The sequence below is a fragment of the Apium graveolens genome, chromosome 3, assembly GCF_009905375.1.
Source record: "Apium graveolens cultivar Ventura chromosome 3, ASM990537v1, whole genome shotgun sequence".
Taxonomy (NCBI): Eukaryota; Viridiplantae; Streptophyta; class Magnoliopsida; order Apiales; family Apiaceae; genus Apium; species Apium graveolens.
In genome coordinates, this window is record NC_133649.1 from 167,225,137 (window position 1) to 167,244,202 (window position 19,066).

At 37.6% G+C, this 19,066-nt stretch overlaps 2 protein-coding genes across 2 annotated transcripts; one reads left to right on the forward strand and one right to left on the reverse strand.

The window, feature by feature from the left end:
• Positions 1–7,734: 7,734 nt before the first annotated feature.
• On the forward strand, positions 7,735–10,165 carry LOC141714705 (serine decarboxylase 1-like). The gene is made up of 6 exons (XM_074518206.1): positions 7,735–7,791; positions 8,050–8,105; positions 8,546–8,739; positions 8,840–8,976; positions 9,268–9,467; positions 9,850–10,165. The coding sequence occupies exons 1-6, from the start codon at positions 7,735–7,737 to the stop codon at positions 10,163–10,165; spliced, it is 960 nt and encodes a 319-aa protein (XP_074374307.1).
• A 969-nt stretch (positions 10,166–11,134) lies between these two features.
• LOC141712918 (transcription factor VIP1-like) lies at positions 11,135–18,797 on the reverse strand. Its single transcript, XM_074516047.1, has 4 exons — positions 18,267–18,797; positions 14,671–14,803; positions 12,695–12,779; positions 11,135–11,682 (listed from the first exon to the last, which is right to left on the reverse strand). The coding sequence occupies exons 1-4, from the start codon at positions 18,728–18,730 to the stop codon at positions 11,435–11,437; spliced, it is 930 nt and encodes a 309-aa protein (XP_074372148.1). The 5' UTR covers positions 18,731–18,797; the 3' UTR covers positions 11,135–11,434.
• Positions 18,798–19,066: the final 269 nt, after the last annotated feature.

The window sequence follows — 19,066 nt, forward strand, 5'->3', positions numbered from 1 at the left end:
TTATACTCAGTAAGTTGTGTTTAAGTCCTGAGACCAGAGCTACATCTTTAATGATGACATTCCCAAGATTGATATTGCCATATCCCAAAGTTTTTCCAATGTTGCCATCTCCATAAGAAACACTTGGGCCAGCTTTCTCCACAAAGTCTGATAGCAGGGCCTTATTTCCAGTCATATGTCCTGAACATCCACTGTCCAGAACTAAAATATTTTTCCTGTTGCCCTTTGTTTCAGCAGCTTCAGAACTGCTCTCAGAACTTGGTTTATCAGCATTTACCATCAATGCATAGTTCTCCTCACTTTCAGAGTCTGAGGTGTCTGTCCAGCTTTTCTGCTTTGTGACAAGAGCTTTGCCTTTGTCACTCTTGGTCTTCTTGCAATCAGGAGATATGTGGCCTTTTTCACCACAATTATAACATTTAACATTAGCGTAATCTCCTCTGTCAGACTTTCCTCCTCTTCCTTCAGATCTTCTGAAATTCTTCTTATCAGAACTTATGCCTTTCCTGGAAAACTTCTTTCCCTTCCTGAACTTCCTGTATGCAATCTTTGTGATTCCCTTCACCATAAGAGCACACAGCTTCATCATCTCCTCATCAGCATCAGTTTCAGGCAAGCTTTCAGAATCTGAGTCATCATCACTCTCAGAACTTGATGACTCAGTATCAGACTTTATGATAAGAGCTTTACCCTTGTCTTTCTTTGAGGAAGGTGGTTTGGGGGATTCCTCTTCAGCCTTGAGAGCAACCGTCCTTGACTTTCCTCCTTTCCTCTTGCTTCTTTGTTCCATCTCAAGTTCATGAGTCTTGAGCATTCCATAGATTTCATCAAGAGTTGTTTCATCAAGATTGTAGTTGTCTCTTATTATTGTTGCCTTCAAATCCCAACATTCAGGAAGAGCTAACAGGAATTTAAGGTTTGTATCTTCAAGATCATACTCCTTATTAACCAATGACAAGTCATTCAAGAGTTTGACAAATCTATCATATACATCAGTCAATGACTCATTAGTCCTAGAGTCAAAGTGTTCATACTCTTGAGTGAGTATTGTCTTCCTGTTCTTCTTAACTGTTTCAGTTCCTTGACACCTTGTCTCCAGTGCATCCCATATCTCCTTAGCAGTCTTGCAGTTGATTACCCTGTTTGACATTACATTATCAATGGCACTATGCAATAAGTGTCGTACCTTGGCATCCTTAGCAATAGATGCTATATCTTCAGCAGTGTAATCACTCTTTTCCTTTGGTACGGTCTTTGCTGCTTCACCTGCAACTACAACAGCGAGCTTGGTAGGTTTGTGAGGCCCTTCCTTGATTCTATCAAGGTATTCTGGATCTGTTGCTTCCAGAAACATGGTCATCCTTACCTTCCATATGGGATATTCAGATGGTCTCAATATGGGAACTCTGATAGTCTCATATCGACTCTGAGTTGATGTCTTTGATGATTCCTCAGTTTTGGTAGGCTTAGTTGGAGTTTCTGTGTCAGACATGATTGTGTTTGGATCTTTAACTGTATGTGTGTTAACAGAAGGCTCTGATACCACTTGTTAGGTCACACTTTCACTGTAGAGGGGGTGAATACAGTGTTTATTACAATCAAATCAAACTTCAAGAACTTATGTAACAGAAAACAAACTTTATTGAAACAATAAACTCTGTTACAATCTGGAACTGTTATCTCTCAGTGATGAACAAAATATCACGAGAGCTGCTAGGGTTACAGTAAATAATATTCTCGATAATGATAACACTTATAGTGTAAACCCTATGTCTGTGTTTATATATTACACAGTTACAAGATAATCGCTAATTGATATGGAATATAATTCTGCTTCCTAATATATATCAATCAGATATCTTTCCTTCCAAGTATTCCATTCTTTACGGAATTCCTTCTTCATGCATATCTCTTCTTATGTTTATCTTGATCTTCTTAACTTTAATCAGCTACTGTCCTTATCTGATCGTCCTTCAGCACTTAAGTTCTGATATCTATCTCCTGATGCTTATCTCCTGATAACATAAGTACTGATATCCCTTAAGTTCTGACGTCCAGTATAAGTACTGATCAGTTAAGTACTGATTTGTTCTGTTCAAATAAGATCTGAAATATAAACATAAAACATATTAGCCATGACATTATCAAATATATCTAACAGGTACATTCCACCACGAAGTCAGCTAGTGCCTGGGCTTTTATAGCCGTACGTGGCTTATACTTGAGATCAAACTCTCCCAACTCTATTGCCCACTTAATTAGTCTCCCACTTGCCTTGGGACTGTGAATGATATTTCTCAGTGGCTGATTTGTTAGCACTTCAATCTGGTGAGCTTGAAAATAAGGACGCAGCTTTCTTGAAGCCATTACCAAGGCTAAAGCGAATTTCTCTATAGTTGAATAATTCAACTCAGCATCATGCAAAATTTTGCTGACATAGTATACGGGTTTCTGGACTTTCAGTTCTTCCTTAACCAACACCGCGCTCAAGGCGCTCTCTGAAACAGCCAAGTACAAGAATAAAATTTCACTCAGAACTGGCTTGGCCAACAACGGGGCCTGGGCCATATACTTCTTTAACTCTTCAAATGCCTTCTGGTTTTCTTCATTCCATACAAAGTCTTTGATGCTCTTTAGCGATTTGAAGAACGACAAACACTTGTCCCCCGACTTGGAGATGAATCGTCCTAGCGCAGCAACCCTTCCTGTAAGCTTCTGAACATCCTTAATAGTTTTTGGTGGTTCCATGTCCAGGATCGCCTTTATCTTATCCGGGTTAGCCTCAATTCCCCTCTTTGAGACCATCAGTCCCAAGAATTTTCCAGATCCTACTCCGAAAGCACACTTCGTCGGATTCAACATCATCTTGTGGTACCTCAGGACCTCAAAAGCTTCCCTTAAATGGGCTATATGATCAATCTTTACTAGACTCTTGACTAACATGTCATCAACATAGACTTCCATAGTCTTACCAATAAGATCCTTAAAAATTCTATTCACCAACCTTTGATAGGTGGCTCCTGCATTCTTGAGACCAAACGACATAACAAGATAATAATAAACACCAAAGTCAGTGATAAATGATACCTTTGGAATGTCATCCTTATGCATTTTGATCTGGTTGTATCCGCTAAACCCATCCATGAAACTCAGCATCTCATGTCCAGCAGTGGCATCAATAAAAGTATCAATTCTAGGTAGCGGAAAACAGTCTTTGGGGCATGCATCATTCAGATCAGTGAAGTCTATACACATCCTCCACTTTCCATTAGCCTTCTTCACCATTACAGGGTTTGCTAACCACTCCGGAAATTGAATCTCCTCAATGAAACCAGCCTCTAAGAGCTTTTCCACTTCTTGCTTTATAGCCTCTTATCTTTCCGGAGCAAAATTTCTTTTCTTTTGTTTCACTGTCTTCCAGCTTGGATCTACGTTTAGCTTGTGAGTAATTAACTCCGGGTCTATGCCTGGCATATCAGCTGCTGACCATGCAAACACATCACTATTTTCTTGCAAAAATTTCACTAACTTCCCTCTAAAGGGCTCCTCTAATGTGGCTCCAATGAAAGTCGTCCTCTCAGGATTCTCGGGGTCTAAAGGAACCGAAACCAATTCTTCTGCTGGCCTTCCTCTATTCTCATCATTTTCTCGAACATCCATATCTTCAATAGGAAGAACCTGCCCCCCGATTCCATCTGCCCTCAAAGAGGCCACATAACAGCTTCTAGCCATTTTTTGATCTCCTCTCTCTTCTCCAATCCCGTTTCGGGTGGGAAACTTCATGACTGAATGGTAGGAAGAGGGGACTGCCTTGAAGGCATGTATCCCTGTTCTCCCCATGATAGCATTATAAGTTGAACTAGCCTTTACCACCACGAAATCCAGCATCTGTGTTGCTTGCCTTGGCTCCGTACCTATGGTGGTTGGCAATTTGATTATCCCTTCCACAGGACATTCTACTCCAGTAAATCCATATATCGGCATGTCGGTTGGTGTCAACTGAAAGTCGTTATACCCCATCCTTAGAAAGGTGTCGTGGAGCAAGATATCCACAGAAGCACCATTATCCACAAGGACCCTCTTAACCGGGCTATTTCCTATTATTGGTGTTATGACCAGCGGGTCGTCATGGGGAAACTTCACACCCTCTAGGTCGGAATCATCAAAAGCCAATGTTACTTCTGTCCTGGCCCTCTTCGGGGCTTTTCCAACAATATGCATAACCTCTCTAGTATATGCCTTTCTGGAATTTTTGGACAATCCAGCAGCAGTTGGACCTCCAAAGATCGTGTTTATCACAGGCCCTCGAGGTCTCGGCCCTCCATAAATGGTGTTTATAACTGGTCCTCTAGGCTGGGGGTTTCGTCCCTGATCGTCTTGGTCCCTCCTACGATCCTCAAAGTTCTTCCTTCCATTATTATTCCTATCCCCTCCTTCTCCAGTGTATTTGTTCAATCTTCCTTTTCGAATGAGGAACTCAATTTCATCTTTCAATTGCCTACACTCATCGGTGTCATGGCCAACATCTTTGTGAAACCTGCAATACTTGCTCTTATCTAGCTTGGCGGGATCAGCCTTCAAGGGCTTAGGCCAGCAAACATCTCTGTCTTTCTCAATCTCCATCAAAATCTGACTTCTAGGAGCATTAAGCTTAGCGTATTCAGTGAACTTTTGCCCAGGTCCTCCCTTCTTGGGGGTTGAATCAGGGTTTTGTTCGGTTCTAGGATATTTGTCCTTTGCAATATATTCTAAATCAGTTTTTCGCTTCTTGCCTCCAGTGGGCTCATTACTTACTACGATATTCCTCATGCTTTCTTCAACCTTGATATATTTCCCTGTCCTCTCTTGGAGTTGCAACATGTTTTCAGGGGGACGTTTGGCCAAGGACATCTTGAAAAACTCATCCCTGGTTCCTTGTTGTAGTGCTATCATGGCTACCTTATCATCAAGGTCTGGGACTTTTAAAGCCTCTTTTGTAAAACGATTCAGGTAATCTCTCAAGGATTCCTTAGCTCCCTGCACAAGACTCATAAGGGATGCTGAACTTTTCTCATGGACTCTTCCACTGATGAATTGCTTAATAAAAGCCTGACTTAATTCTCTGAACGATCCAATAGAATTTGGGGGCAGGCGACTGTACCATCTTTGAGCCATACCCGACAGGGTTTGAGGGAAGGCCCGATACTTTATAGCATCATTCACGGGTTGCAGCAGCAGTGCATTAGAGAATGTCCTAACATGATTAGCGGGGTCTCCCGTGCCATCATAGGCTTTGATAGTGGGCATCTTGAATTTCCTTGAGATATGGGCATTCATTATCTCTTCTGTGAAGGGTGGAGTTGGATCATCAGGATCTCCAAGGGGAAGGAGATTGCTTGGATCAGTTCTTGGGACAACAACCCTTCTTCTTACTGGACCATCCAGGTCTATGACAGGAGGAGGATTTCTCCCCCTAGGAGGTATCTGGGGTCTGGTGGCCTGGTGAGCCTCCAAATCACGCCTCAGCCTTTGGATTTCAGCCTCATGAGCCCTGATCCTTTCCTGCACTTCTTGGGGATTCGCCCCTGGGGTGCTTTGGGGGCGTTGCCTTCCATCGGCCATTGGCTCTTTTCCAGGACGCCTCCTTCTCGGGGCCACTTCATCATCCGAAGATTCAGAGTCTCTCTCAGTATAAGGACCAGAAAATTCCTGATCCTCAGGATTAGGACCCAAACCTCGTATATAGGGGGTGACTGCCCTCGTGCTTCGCCTCGCCCAGCATATCCGCTTCCTCCAACCTCAGGGCGAAGGGGCATCCCATAAGGGGGGTTAGTAGTAACAACAGTTGAATATTCATACCCGACGGGTCGAAAATTCACAGGTATATGTACTTGTTGAACTTGATGATTCGTACCTTGAATAGTCGGGGGAGTTGTCCCTTGTGGCTGAGGATGAGTTGCCCCTGTCTGGGCTTCCCCCTGAGTAGATGCATAAGTTGAATGGGGAGGAACCTCCACGGTTGATGAAATCACCTGGGTTGTCTCTGATGGTGTTCCTTCCTCTAGAGCTCCAATTGTTCTCCGTGTTCTCGCCATGGTTGTTGTTGCGTTTCCCACAGACGGCGCCAAATGTTATGAATAAAAAACTAAGGTTATTATTTGCTGTATTTATTACTAAGATTCGGGAGCTCAAGGCCTTTAATGGCTGCTCTCGTGTATCGTAGCTTAATTCTGCCTTTACGAGATGCCTACGTATCTCTGTGAATTAGAGAATCAAGCCAAAAAACGTAGTTCTGATTGATGGGGATGAGACCCCTTATATAAATGTTGGGAGTCCTTGAATTGGACTTGGTATAGGAGACTTGGTGGGCAAGTCTCATAATTAGAATGGACTTTGGAGTCCTAGATAGTAGGAAACTGATTCCTTATCATTTTAGGTCCCCTTGAGGCTAATCTCTAAGGATTTATATCCTTATCGGGACTCTTCTCAACATCTGATTTTTCCCTTATTAATTAATTACGAAATTAATTAATAATCAGGGCTTTTGGGCCTTTTTTATTCCATCAGACCTGATTTGGTCCATCAGTCTTAACCTTTCTGGTCTGAGTATCATATGACTTTTTATTGGGCCTAGCAGCCCACAGCTTGTACAATTAATGCAGTATTTAATTATACAATCATAATTTATTTATCCCTATCAATTTTATTGCTCAAAGAGCTAGAAGAAAGAAATTTTGATAAGCAGGGCAATGGGAAGTCAGCGAGTAAAAGTAAAGTTACTTTCCTAGATAAATTGATTCAGTCATACCGTCAAAAGTATAATTTGATTTATAATTCAAAAACTGGATTATAATTATTAAATATATAAATTTTTGACGGATGGTTGTATGTGTCACAACGTAAGTCCTTCAAAATTTTGGGTCAAAAAATAATAATAATAAACTAATGAGCGTCAAAAAATAATAATAAAATAAAAATATTTGGACTGCCCCTGTCCGTCAAAAGTTAGAGTTCCAAAATTGAAATTCCCTCATAATTTTCTTGCTTATGTATATTCCGACAAAAAATTGCTGTAAAAAAGGGCAGATATGTTATAATCATATACGATCTACAAATATATATTTGTTCACATATGATATCGTTTTCGATCTTGCTTACTCTTGAGTTGTTCATCACTTTTTACGTATGTCTACCAACTTTTGTTTAGAATTTTTTATTTCCATTTGAACCAATCACTCTATAACTGGATATTACAATTTTTTTTAACTACAATGAATTGCTACATTAAAATTAATTGCCGACAGATTTATTCATTTTAAGGTATTTGAAAATTATCAACTTGAATTACATTGGTATAAATAATTTTCATTTCTTAAGCCGAATGAATATCTTAGGTTGTCTTACATGGTACTTTGGTCGATTGAGTTTGCAGTTATTATAATCCAAATTGATTTTTAGTTGACCATGTTTAGAATTAAAATTTTAAGAATATCTGGGGGATATAGAAAACAAATAATGAAAAAGTAGTATAAAAACGGAACAAGGTGTTGTTTACATGATGCAGTATGAAATTCTTGGAGTCATCTATCCCTAGGACGTTCCCTCTATATTTTGCGCTTTCTGAAAAAGAGGTGCATACATTTCTTTACATGTACTAATTATCTATACACACATATATATATATATTGCACATGCATATTTATTTATCATCTTGTTTGCTTAGTTGACTGTTCTATTTTGGTTGTTAGTAATAATATGGTAGGAAGCGTTGAATCTGCAATGTCACTGAAATGGAATGGTTATATGAAGGAGGTAGGGGAGAAACTGAATCTAACCACAAGGGATGAGTAGGAGGAGGAGAGGAAAGAGATTGTGACGGGGAAGCTGAATGCGCATGTCAGGTGTCTGTCAATTACAGATGAAGATAATTAGGATGCTTATATGACTGATGTCTTAGCTCAATACCAGAAGAATCTTGTTGAACGAACTAACAACCAATTAGGTGGTTGTTGTGCTTGTGCATGCATTTTTTTTTTATCTTATTTGATTTGCATGAATTTGTTGAAACAGTGTGTTTGCATGTGGCAAACATTAAGTTATTCTCGTACAATTATATCTGCTATCACGTAAATTTTTGTTTCATGTCACGTATATATATTTGTAGTTCATTAATGGTGTGTACCCATGAGTTATAAGTTTATAAGGTACCACCTCTATTATATCTAAGCAATCCTGCCTTGAATATATTGTAGGTTATCCGGTTAACCATGATTACGATTATGGTGCCCTTTGGCAGTTCCAACATTTTTCTATCAATAACTTGGGTGATCCGTTTATAGATAGCACTTATGCTGTCCATTCAAGGCAGTTTGAGATTGGTGTTCTAGATTGGTTTGCTCGATTATGGGAAATTGAGAGAGAAGAATACTGGGGTTATGTTAAAAGTTGCGGTACCCAAAAGAAATCTTCATGGAATCCTAGTTGGGTAAGCACTTTCCAGACTTTTGCCGTTCTATTCTTTAATTACAGAATTGTCTTCAGATGAAAATTATTTTTGAATGTGCAGAAGAGAAGTGTTTGCTGATGGAATTTTGTATGCATCGGAAGACTCGCATTACTCGGTCTTTAGAGCAGCACGCATGTATAGGATGGAAAGCGTCAAGGTTAAAACTCTACTAAGTGGCCAGATTGATTGTGCAGATTTCAAGTCTCGACTACTTATGAACAAAGGCAGACCAGCTATCGTCAATGTTAATATAGGTACTTGGGTTTTCCCCTTATTATTAGACTGCTGATTGCACCCACACCTGTATAAGAACTTACAATGACATGGTAATAATTTGTCATCCTTGCATTGCAGGAACAACTGTCAAAGGAGCTGTTGATGATCTTGATCTTGCCATACAGACCCTTGAAGAATGTGGGTTATCTGATGACAAATTTTATATTCACCGCGATGGAGCATTATTTGGGCTCATGATCCCCTTTGTTGATTCTGTAAGTGATTTGTGCCTAATACTTGCAACAAACTAATTGTAAAGAGCCTTCAGCCTTGGTTTTTTTTAAACTGTAGACCCAGGAAACGCGTAAATAAATTTTCCATGAAAATCATGATATTTTCTTTTCTCCATAGTCCAGAAAAATAGTAAGACTTTCGAATCCAATTGCGTGTATAATATTGAAGTAGTCTCATTTCCACTCATGAATGAGAATGCTTTAGCTTAACCTCACACACTACCATTCCATGTGTTGATTTCTAAACTGCTGAGCAATCCTTCTAATCAACAGGCCACCAAGGTTAGTTTCAAGAAGCCCATTGGAAGTGTCAGTGTGTCTGTCCACAAGTTTGGTGGATGTCCTATGCCTTGTGAAATCCAGATCACGAGGATGAAGCACATAAATGCACTCGCGAACAATGTTGATTACATAGCCACAAGGGATGCAACAATCATGGGAAGCCGGAATGGTCACTATCCTATTTTCCTGTGGTACACACTTAACAAAAAAGGTTACAAAGGGTTGGACAAGGGGTCAAAAGGTGATGAAATTATAAAAACAAAGATTGATATGTAAAAATATGAGTGTCTCCATGGACTACATTGTGTTCTCTCTGCTTATAATTCTAACCGAGTACATACAAATATTTAAAGGATGGACCAACTATTGAGTTAGCTAAAATCATGCAACTACTTCCTACAAATACTCTAACACCCCCACTTATTGAGAACTCTTCCTAATATTACTGAAACAAACAAATGACCTATTCTACCTGCTACGTGGTTTACATGATTCAGCAGTAACACAAATAAATAAAACTTAATACAAATATTATTATCAAAAAACAAGTTTTAGATTAAATCCCAACAAAAGGTGCCTTAGAAATGCTCATTACTTGAAAGACCGTCTTAAAGAAGCCGAAATCAGTGCAATGCTTAATGAGGTGAGTACAACAGTTGTGTTTGAAAGACCCCGGGATGAGGAGTTTGTTCGTAGGTGGCAGCTTGTATGTTTGAGAAATATGTGTCATATTGTTGTGATGCCTAATGTCACGATTGATAGGCTGGATGGTTTCGTGAAGGAACTAACTGAAAAGCGCTCGACCTGGTATCAAGATCAAAAAGTTGAGCCCCCTTGTCTTGCAGTTGATATAGGGAAAGGGAACTGTACATGTGCTCTTTGCAACTAATCTATCAAATTTGCTTGAATTTCAGTTACTAGTTGTTAAACTATTGTTGTTAAAACTGCAACTTTGCTCACATAACTCATGGAGCATAGTATTCCCAAAACTCAATATAAAGTTGGTAGCTATGTGATATGTAATGGATAATGAAATATGCTTCTGGAAGATGTTGTAAATATTTTATGAGTTTCACCTTGTTATGGACTGTCCCTATACCAGGGTGCTGGTGCGGAGCATCTCCTGGCTCATAATAAAAAATTGGTAGGATCTCATCAAAGGCAAGTCTATTGTGGGGTGATGAACTCGTATTTAAGAGGTGGTATATATATATATAAACCAATGAATCATGTTGTGTTGGCGGGTGATATTAAGTTTTTAATCCAGGCAAAATTACAAACCCTGATACTCTTTTAAGAAAGCTGGTAGGAATAGTTTTAGGCTAGTCAGGAGGCTTTGATGCTCTTCAGTTTCATGTATTGCTTCCATGTATGTATAAGCGCTTTGATTTGTTTGCATTTCGCCAGGGATGTCCCTAGATCTTCTATCCTTATTTCTTCTCTATACACTTTAGACAAAAAAATTAAAATTGATTGTATTCAATTGAAATAATATATGTCAAATGTTTCACCAAATGTCACACCTATATTGACTATAGTTGTTAGATAGTATTGTCGGTCTTTGGTTAGGCACTACAGTAATAATCTAAATCGCCCAAACAGGTAATCATTTCACCGCCAAAGAATTTCTACTTGCATTGTTTAGTTACATACTTACATCAACCCAAAAAAAGAGGCATAAATACGCTACCATTATGAAATGAAGCCTTGGAATTGTTTTTAGTCCTTGAGATTAATAACTTATGCATCATTATTTTTCATGTGAATGACTTCTTCTTTTTTTAATTTAGTAGCTACTAACTTGCTGGTGACTGTTCCAAACTCTTTAAAATTACATACTGATATATTCAAAATCAAAGATCCTTAAGAGAAGTCAAATTAGTTAATATAACAATATTTTACAACACCGATACCCATTATGATAACTGAAGGGATTTAAAGGGTAGTGTTTTCCAAATCTAAGACTAACACGGGGCATGCTTACAGCAAAACATGTGCATCTATATAATCACCATACGAAATTCCACAATTTTCAGCTGCAACATGCATACACATATATGTATGTAATGTACAAGATGCTACCTTAAATCAGTTATACCTTCCCATTTACTAAACTTAACCAATTGAGACCGCTGCCTTTGATGTATCGTCAAACCCTCTAATTAAAGTCCGTGAAGCTAGGTTGTGGCTGTCCACTTTGAGTTTGAGTACTGTGACTTGCTGAGCGAGGCATGAGAAGCTGCTGCTGTTGGAATTGCTGTGGTTGGTAATTACCAAAGTGATACGCCTGCGGGTGAGAGAACTGAGGCTGTAAACCTCTGTTGAAGCTGTTCCCGTTGGCAGCCGGTGCTTGTCCTGTTTCTATTTTAAGGCGCTGCACTTCCTCCCTCAGTCTTTCATTTAGAGCTGCACAAGCAACAAATGTACATCATGTAGTTTTAAATTAATAATTTGTCAATTTCAACATAATATATATATATAATGGTTGTAGAAATCGGAAATCGGACCAAATCGGTTAAGGTACTGATTTGCGATTTATCGGAAATCGGGGATTTATTGGAATATTAAATCGGGTATATTTTTAATATTATTTTTAAAAAATATATCAAAATAAATTATTTTTATCCATATACAAATATATATATATATTACTAAATATTGGAGTAACAATAAAATATTACCCCATTATATTATATTCAATAGATTAATTTCGTATATCAAGAATATTATTCTTTCTCCTGTAAAAATAATGATAGTCTATCACTTGTTTATGCAAAGTGGACAGCATGACTGGTAACACTAGCACAAGTCCATAGACACCCATTTCTTCCCCGCTCAACTGAATCTCAGTATCTGTAAGTATATACACATACATACATATTTTCGTTCATTCTTTTTCGTTCTTTCAATCTCTAATTCAGAGCATATTCTTAATCTTAATCGACCTTTACATGCTGAGAATCTACTTTCTCGGATAAATTCATTCCTAAACTACCTCGCAATTTTCTGGATCTTGACCGGATTTGTACCGATTTTGACCGGATTCGTAAAAAACGTTTTCTTCTCCGATTTCATGATATCAGATCGGTGACCTACCTTATAACGATTTAGCGACCGATTTATCGGAGAAATCGGCGATTTCTATAACACTGATATAGTTATATAAATAACACGCATATACTGATATACAATCAAAGATGCTGTCAACGGCATCTAGATAATATTTATGTGATGTACACAAACTGGGAGAGATCATGGAAATATGAAGGAAATTGATTACAGGATCTACTTCTCTCCAATTTTCAGCAAGGCGTAAAAGATAAAAACAAAGATGTGCATCTTACTCAATAATTCTCTCCACAGCCTCAAAAAATAGTTTAGAAAAAATACATTTTCAGAAGTGTACATTAAAACATACCATCTCTAAGATGTGCCTGCTGTTCTAAAGCTTGCAGCCGCAGCTTAAGTTCCTTATTCTCGATAGTCAGCCCAGTGGTATCTCGCTGCAATGGCATCAGATTGACAGACATGAGTTTAATACTTGGTATTCCAGCCTCAGTGAAGAAAAATGTGTGTGTATGTGTATGTGTGTTGTGGGAATATATAAATTTCTTGTGATTTCCATATCCAAAAAAAACTACAGTGGATGAGTTTTGGTGAACTGGAAATTAGTTCAGATTGACAGACATGAGTTTAATACTTGGTATTCCAGTTTCAGACAATTTTCACTCATGAATGTCACAGAAATAGTTGAGCAGTTTTACAGTAGTTAGCAAAAGTTTAAAAATAAAAATTTCAATCATGGCAAGCATTAAACTGAAGGCTACAAAATTGTATCCCCGGTGATCGATCTAATTAATTTATTAATCACATACAATAAGAGCTGAAAGAAACTTAAGGTACAAACTAGTGACTCTGAATTACATACTAAATTGGCAGCAATGGCATGTCATTTGTTTTTAATAAATGAACACTCTCACAATTTTAACGACTTGAACCCTCAGACCTCCCGTAAAGGGGTGGAGTAGGCTAAGAGCCCCTTTGGTGCATATGTTAAACCCTTAAATATTTAACTATCTACTGGGCATGTTAGTGGGTGAATTATGCAATGTCAAAAAGGAGTAGATATAAATACTATAGTAAAGCAAACAATATAAGCCAAGATACCAATCAAAAACTAAATGGACCACAAAATCATATTTTTAGTTTTGTTCTTTGCAGACATCTCCCTCTACATATGAACTACTAATAATAATTTCCATGACAGGCGGAGCACAAATTTAATTAGCAGATTCCGGCGGAGGGGGGGGGTTAACTTGATAGAATATATGTAAAATTCGATGTAAGCATGACAAAACTGTGATAATATGATAATTTTATATGCTAGTGCCAAAAATGGCAATGACAAATCCATGTGATAGATCCTTCAAAAATTCTTCATATTTCTTGCGTAACAGCTAAGGTTAGGGAGTGCAGATTGGCTAATTATAGTATGTCTATTTACTTATTCACAGACATATCGACTAGGCTCAGCTCTCTGAACATAAATCGGTGGACCTACCAAAGTGATTCATCCTCGAAGACAATGAGAACAAGCATCCAATGGAGGCTAATTCAGATGAGATGGAAATAAAATATAAAAGAGAGAAACTAAACAAGGTGGTCAGGAAAGGGCTAGTATTCTTAGCATACCAGTATATCCACAGAACTGGCGTAAGCCCAAAACTCATTCAATCTGTTTATTAAATCTTGAACAAGCATTTTGCTTTGCTCATGCTTAATAACTTGTGTTAATCAGAGTACAAGACGATAACCTTAATCAATTTACCAATATTAATGAGTCAACTCAAACAACTTACACAAACGATTCGGAGTTCTTATAGAACAAACCAGAATCAGCAATTAATTCTTGTCATGCAATAGTATGTAAGGTACAGACCAGAAGCTAGTGTCCGGTAGAAACACTGATTTGTCTAAAATATTTATGACACTCAATTAATGTACGAAACTTGTGAATTTACAAAATTTTAGGCATCCACAACTACTGTTGGATGATCTGAAAGGCTTAACCTGGCGGATATCCTCGTCCTTAGTTAGCAGAGGTAGAGGGTTCAAGCCTCAGTGAAGAAAAATGTGTGTGTGTGTGTGTGTGTTGTGGGAATATATAAATTTCTTGTGATTTCCATATCCAAAAAAAACTACAGTGGATGAGTTTTGGTGAACTGGAAATTAGTATAGCAATCTATTTCTTTTCGGAGGAGCATAACATACTAGGTGGAGAGAGAAATAAGTAAACCATCCCCTTGTACAGGGATCGCCGTCAGGTTTCGGCCATAGCACACATACAGAGAAATTCTCATAATATCAAAGAAAGAACTAACAAGAAATCAATACCTGCAACAATGTAACCTGTGCAGAGAGAGTGGTTGCTTCATTTCGAAGAGTGTGCACTTTCCTCTCCAGTTCATTTGTATAGCGAGTTTTGCGCTCCTTTGATCGAGCTGCAGACTGTCTATTAGCAAGAATCCTACATAATCAAACCGAGTAGTTAATACCGGAAAAGAACATTATCCATCTCTAAAGACCAAAGTGACAGCTTTCTAAGTTACAAAAGTTAACGAAATCATAAACAAATATATAATCACAAACAACACCACAAGACCCTTTCCAAAACATACGACAATAACCCCCCCCCCCCCCCACACACACACACAAAAAAGTAGTTATATACAACAACAAGCACCTTAGATAAAAAAGGGAAAAGCCAAAGCTTCAAGACCTTCAAGATGAAAATTATAGTTCATCTTTCTACAAGACCAATAAGCACCTATTTGCACACCCCAATAACATATAAACACACCTAAGAACAAACAAGGGCATGTTAACTTGCAGATTTCTCATTATGACCTAATTCAAGATGTAAAGAATGCAGATTATGGGACTTAGTTGTTGTAAGTGATAGGGTTTTTGTAATTCTATTTGACTGGGTAAACAAGTTTATCTCCAAAACAAACTCTATCTTGATAAACCTTTTTGAACTATTCAAATCTTATCTATACTAAGGTTTATCTTTTACAACCAACTAACGGGTTATTTTATAAAGACTTATTCAAATATTTTCAAACGAATAGATTATTCAATCTTATCTCTTCTTTGTTTTGAATATCAAACCCGTTAGACTTGTGTGTATAAATACACGACATCTTGTTTTTCAGATTCAATCAAGAGTGCTTATTTCACGTTCTATCTTTATTCTCTAAAAAACTTTTCTTATTCCATTCTCTCGAATATCCTATCAAATAAGAAGACACATCTCATGTTTTCAGATTACACCTAATGTCAAACCAAGTGAAAACTCTTGGTGTTCTGCATTGTTTAATTTTCATATTAGTGCACTCACATTTCAGTAATTTATATTCTGCAAATTAATTAGGATTGTCTCATTGTCTGTCTCATTCGTAAAGGGTCTGTCCCATTTGTCTTATCAGTTAGATTATGAATATATAGATTGTGCCTTTGAATTTCATTTGGTATCAGAGTGGGTGCATTTAATTCTCTGTTTAGTGCTTATTTTGCTAGCGATCCATAGTTCAATCAGATAGGTATTCGAATAATTACCCGCTATTGCGTCATGGTGCTGAAAATTACAACGACTGGAAATTCCGCATGAAAATCTTCCTCCAGCGTGAGTTTTTGAATGGGATGCTGTAGAAAATGGCTTTACAGTCCCAATGAAAGAAGGCAAGCCCAAGTCTCTCAAGGAACTTTCTCCTGAAGAACTCAATGCTATGAGTTCAAATGCTATAGCTATGAATTCACTTTTAAATGGAATGGTGGCTACTGAGTTGCGTAAAGTATCAGCTTGTACCACGGCTAAACAAATCTGGGATACTATCAAAATCAGTCATGAAGATGATAAAGATGCTCAAGTGTGTTTTGCTGGACTCGAAGACATCTCCAGTGACAACGATGAGGTACATAATGTTCAATATAGTAAACATTTCAATATATTTCAAACTGTACTAACCTTGCAGGCTCAGAATAGAAAGTTAAAAAAAGAGAATGCTTATTTGAAACAAGCATCAAGTGAGGTTCTCAGTGAAATGGATGATCCTATGAATTAGTTGCTGAAAATAAGTCATTAGCCGAGGTCTCTAAGCTTACAAAAGAGAACGAGTATCTCAAGAATAAGATTGAAATGAAAGATGTTTGTCTTAAAGCTTTAAAGAAAGAGTCAATCTCGGTTGATCAAGAAACTGTCAAAAGAGATAGTGCATCCGACCCTTTGGTTTCTGAACTAAAGCAAAAAGTCGCTCAGGTAGAAAAGGATATAGCCCGATGTTTCCATGGTGAAGGAACTCTGAATGCTCTTCTTGCTGAACAAAAATCTTCTCTCGATAAAGAAGGTATTGGATGTGAATTATTCAAGAAGCGTGCTTTCCAAAGTGGTTACAAGAGGACTCCAATGAAGTACGAGATGCCGTATGAGAAATGTCGAGATTGTGGCAAACCTGGTCATACTAGTTCTGAATCAAGATTATGTGGTATCAAGGGCCACTACTCTAACTCATCTTATAGATCATCTACCTGATATAAATTTGCTCATGCATCTGTTAATATTGTTCAAATGTGGATTAAGAAATCCGATAGACATTTATATAAGATTTTTGTACTAACAAGGACCCAAAGTCAAGGGGGTACCTAAGAGATGAAGAATCTTTTGCAGGTGTTCTTGAAAGTCCATGTTCAGATGAACTTGGTATGTGCTCTTTGTATAATTAATTATTTTGTCCCCTTTATGATGTTGAGGGGGAGAAAGAGTTGTTTTTGAATTTGATTATGTATTGATTTCAATCGGTTTTATACTCATTGTTATATTTGTTGCAGAAAGATATAATCTGCAGATGCTATTTTCTTGTTACTGACATCTTGCACAGCGCTTAAAGTATTTTTGATAGGGGGAGCTTTTGTTCTCTTTGCCATCATCATAAAAGGGGGAGAATGTTGACTTGCAGATTTCTGATGATGACCTAATTCAAGATGTACATAGAGAATGCAGATTATGGGACTTAGTTGTTGTAAGTGATAGGGTTTTTGTAATTTTATTTGACTGGGTAAACAAGTTTATCTCCCAAACAAACTCTATCTTGATAAACCTATTTGAACTATTCAAATCTTATATTTTCTAAGGTTTTATCTTTTACAACCAACTAACGAGTTGTTTTACAAAGACTTATTCAAATATTTTCTAACAAATAGATTATCCAATCTTATCTCTTCTTTGTTTTGAAAATCAAACCCGTTAGACTTGTGTGTATAAATACATGACATCTTATTTTTCAGATTCAATCAAGAGTGCTTATTTCACGTTCTATCTTTATTCTCTGAAAAACTCTTCTTATTCCATTCTCTTGAATATCCTATCAAATAAGAACACACATCTCATGTTTTATATTACACGTAATGCTTTTCACAATCTATCTTATATACATTCTGAAAATCTTTCTTGTTTATATATCTTAAAATATCCAGTCAATGTGTGTATTCATATTAACTTGTGCCGGGCTGTGGCATGCTCTTGATTTCAGAAAAATAGCCAAGGTAGCCAGTGGGATAGGATATAGCAGGTGTGCTAGGTAGCAAATGTGCTAAGGAAAGGTTCTTTCGAGGCTATCTTTTGTAATCAAGGAAAAGATTGTAAGTTTTTTTATTGAAGTTGATATAATACATTCTCTATACTAGTTTGCATGGATACTTGGATGTAGGCCATAGACTAGGATTAAGGGTCGAACCAAGTGAAAACTTTTGGTGTTATGCATTATTTAATTTTCAAATTAAATGAAACTGTCTCATTGTCTATCTCATTCGTAAAAGGTCTGTCCTATTTACAATTTACAACAGAAATTGTCCCATTTGTCTTATCAGTTAGATTATCAAATTACCGATTCATAGAAGAAAAAAAAAAGACGCCAGTAATAAAGTAAGTAAACCTTTTAGCTCTTTTAGGATCAATCAAAGAAAGCTCAGCCAATTTGTGAGGAGCAAGACCCTTATTAGCATTATTTTCAAAACTCGAAAAAGACCCTCCATCCATGGAATTACTATGCCTATGAGTCCTAACCGACCCCTGAGCCCCTTTCTCATCATCATCACCGCCGCCTAATGATAACCCATCAAAAAAATCAGCATCTACAGACAAGCTCCTAAAATGGGAAGTATTGGTATTAGAGATGGAGGGCCCACTGGACTGTTTCTGTTTGAGTTGGACATCATCGGGGACAGGGAGGATGTCGTCAAGAGTGGATAGGTCGAAGTCCGCAACGACGTCGTCTAAGAGGATGTCGTCATCGTCGTTGAAACGGAAGAAGGTTTCTGATTGGGCTCGACGGTGGTGGGTCCGGCGAGTGGGAGTTTCGGACATCTGGTCTATGTCTGTTGTAGGCTTTAAGCTCATCTTTTGGATTTGCCGATTGCTTTGGTGAGAGATTCGGGGACAAGTGTTTGGAGGGTTTTAAGTTACTTTGCAATATACTACTCCCTTTGTACTAATTGATATGTGTTGTTTGATTTTTTACGGTAAAATTAACCCAATTTTGACCGAAAATTTTACATAGTATAATATCGAAAATACTTATAAAATTTATATCATTAAAAAGTGCGTTTAATCTACTTTTATATGTATATTTTAATTTTTCAAAATGATGAAAGAATGAGCTTTTATTTATGGTCAAAATTGAGTCTATTTGACCATCAAAAATCAAACAATACAGATAAATTGGGACGGAGAGAG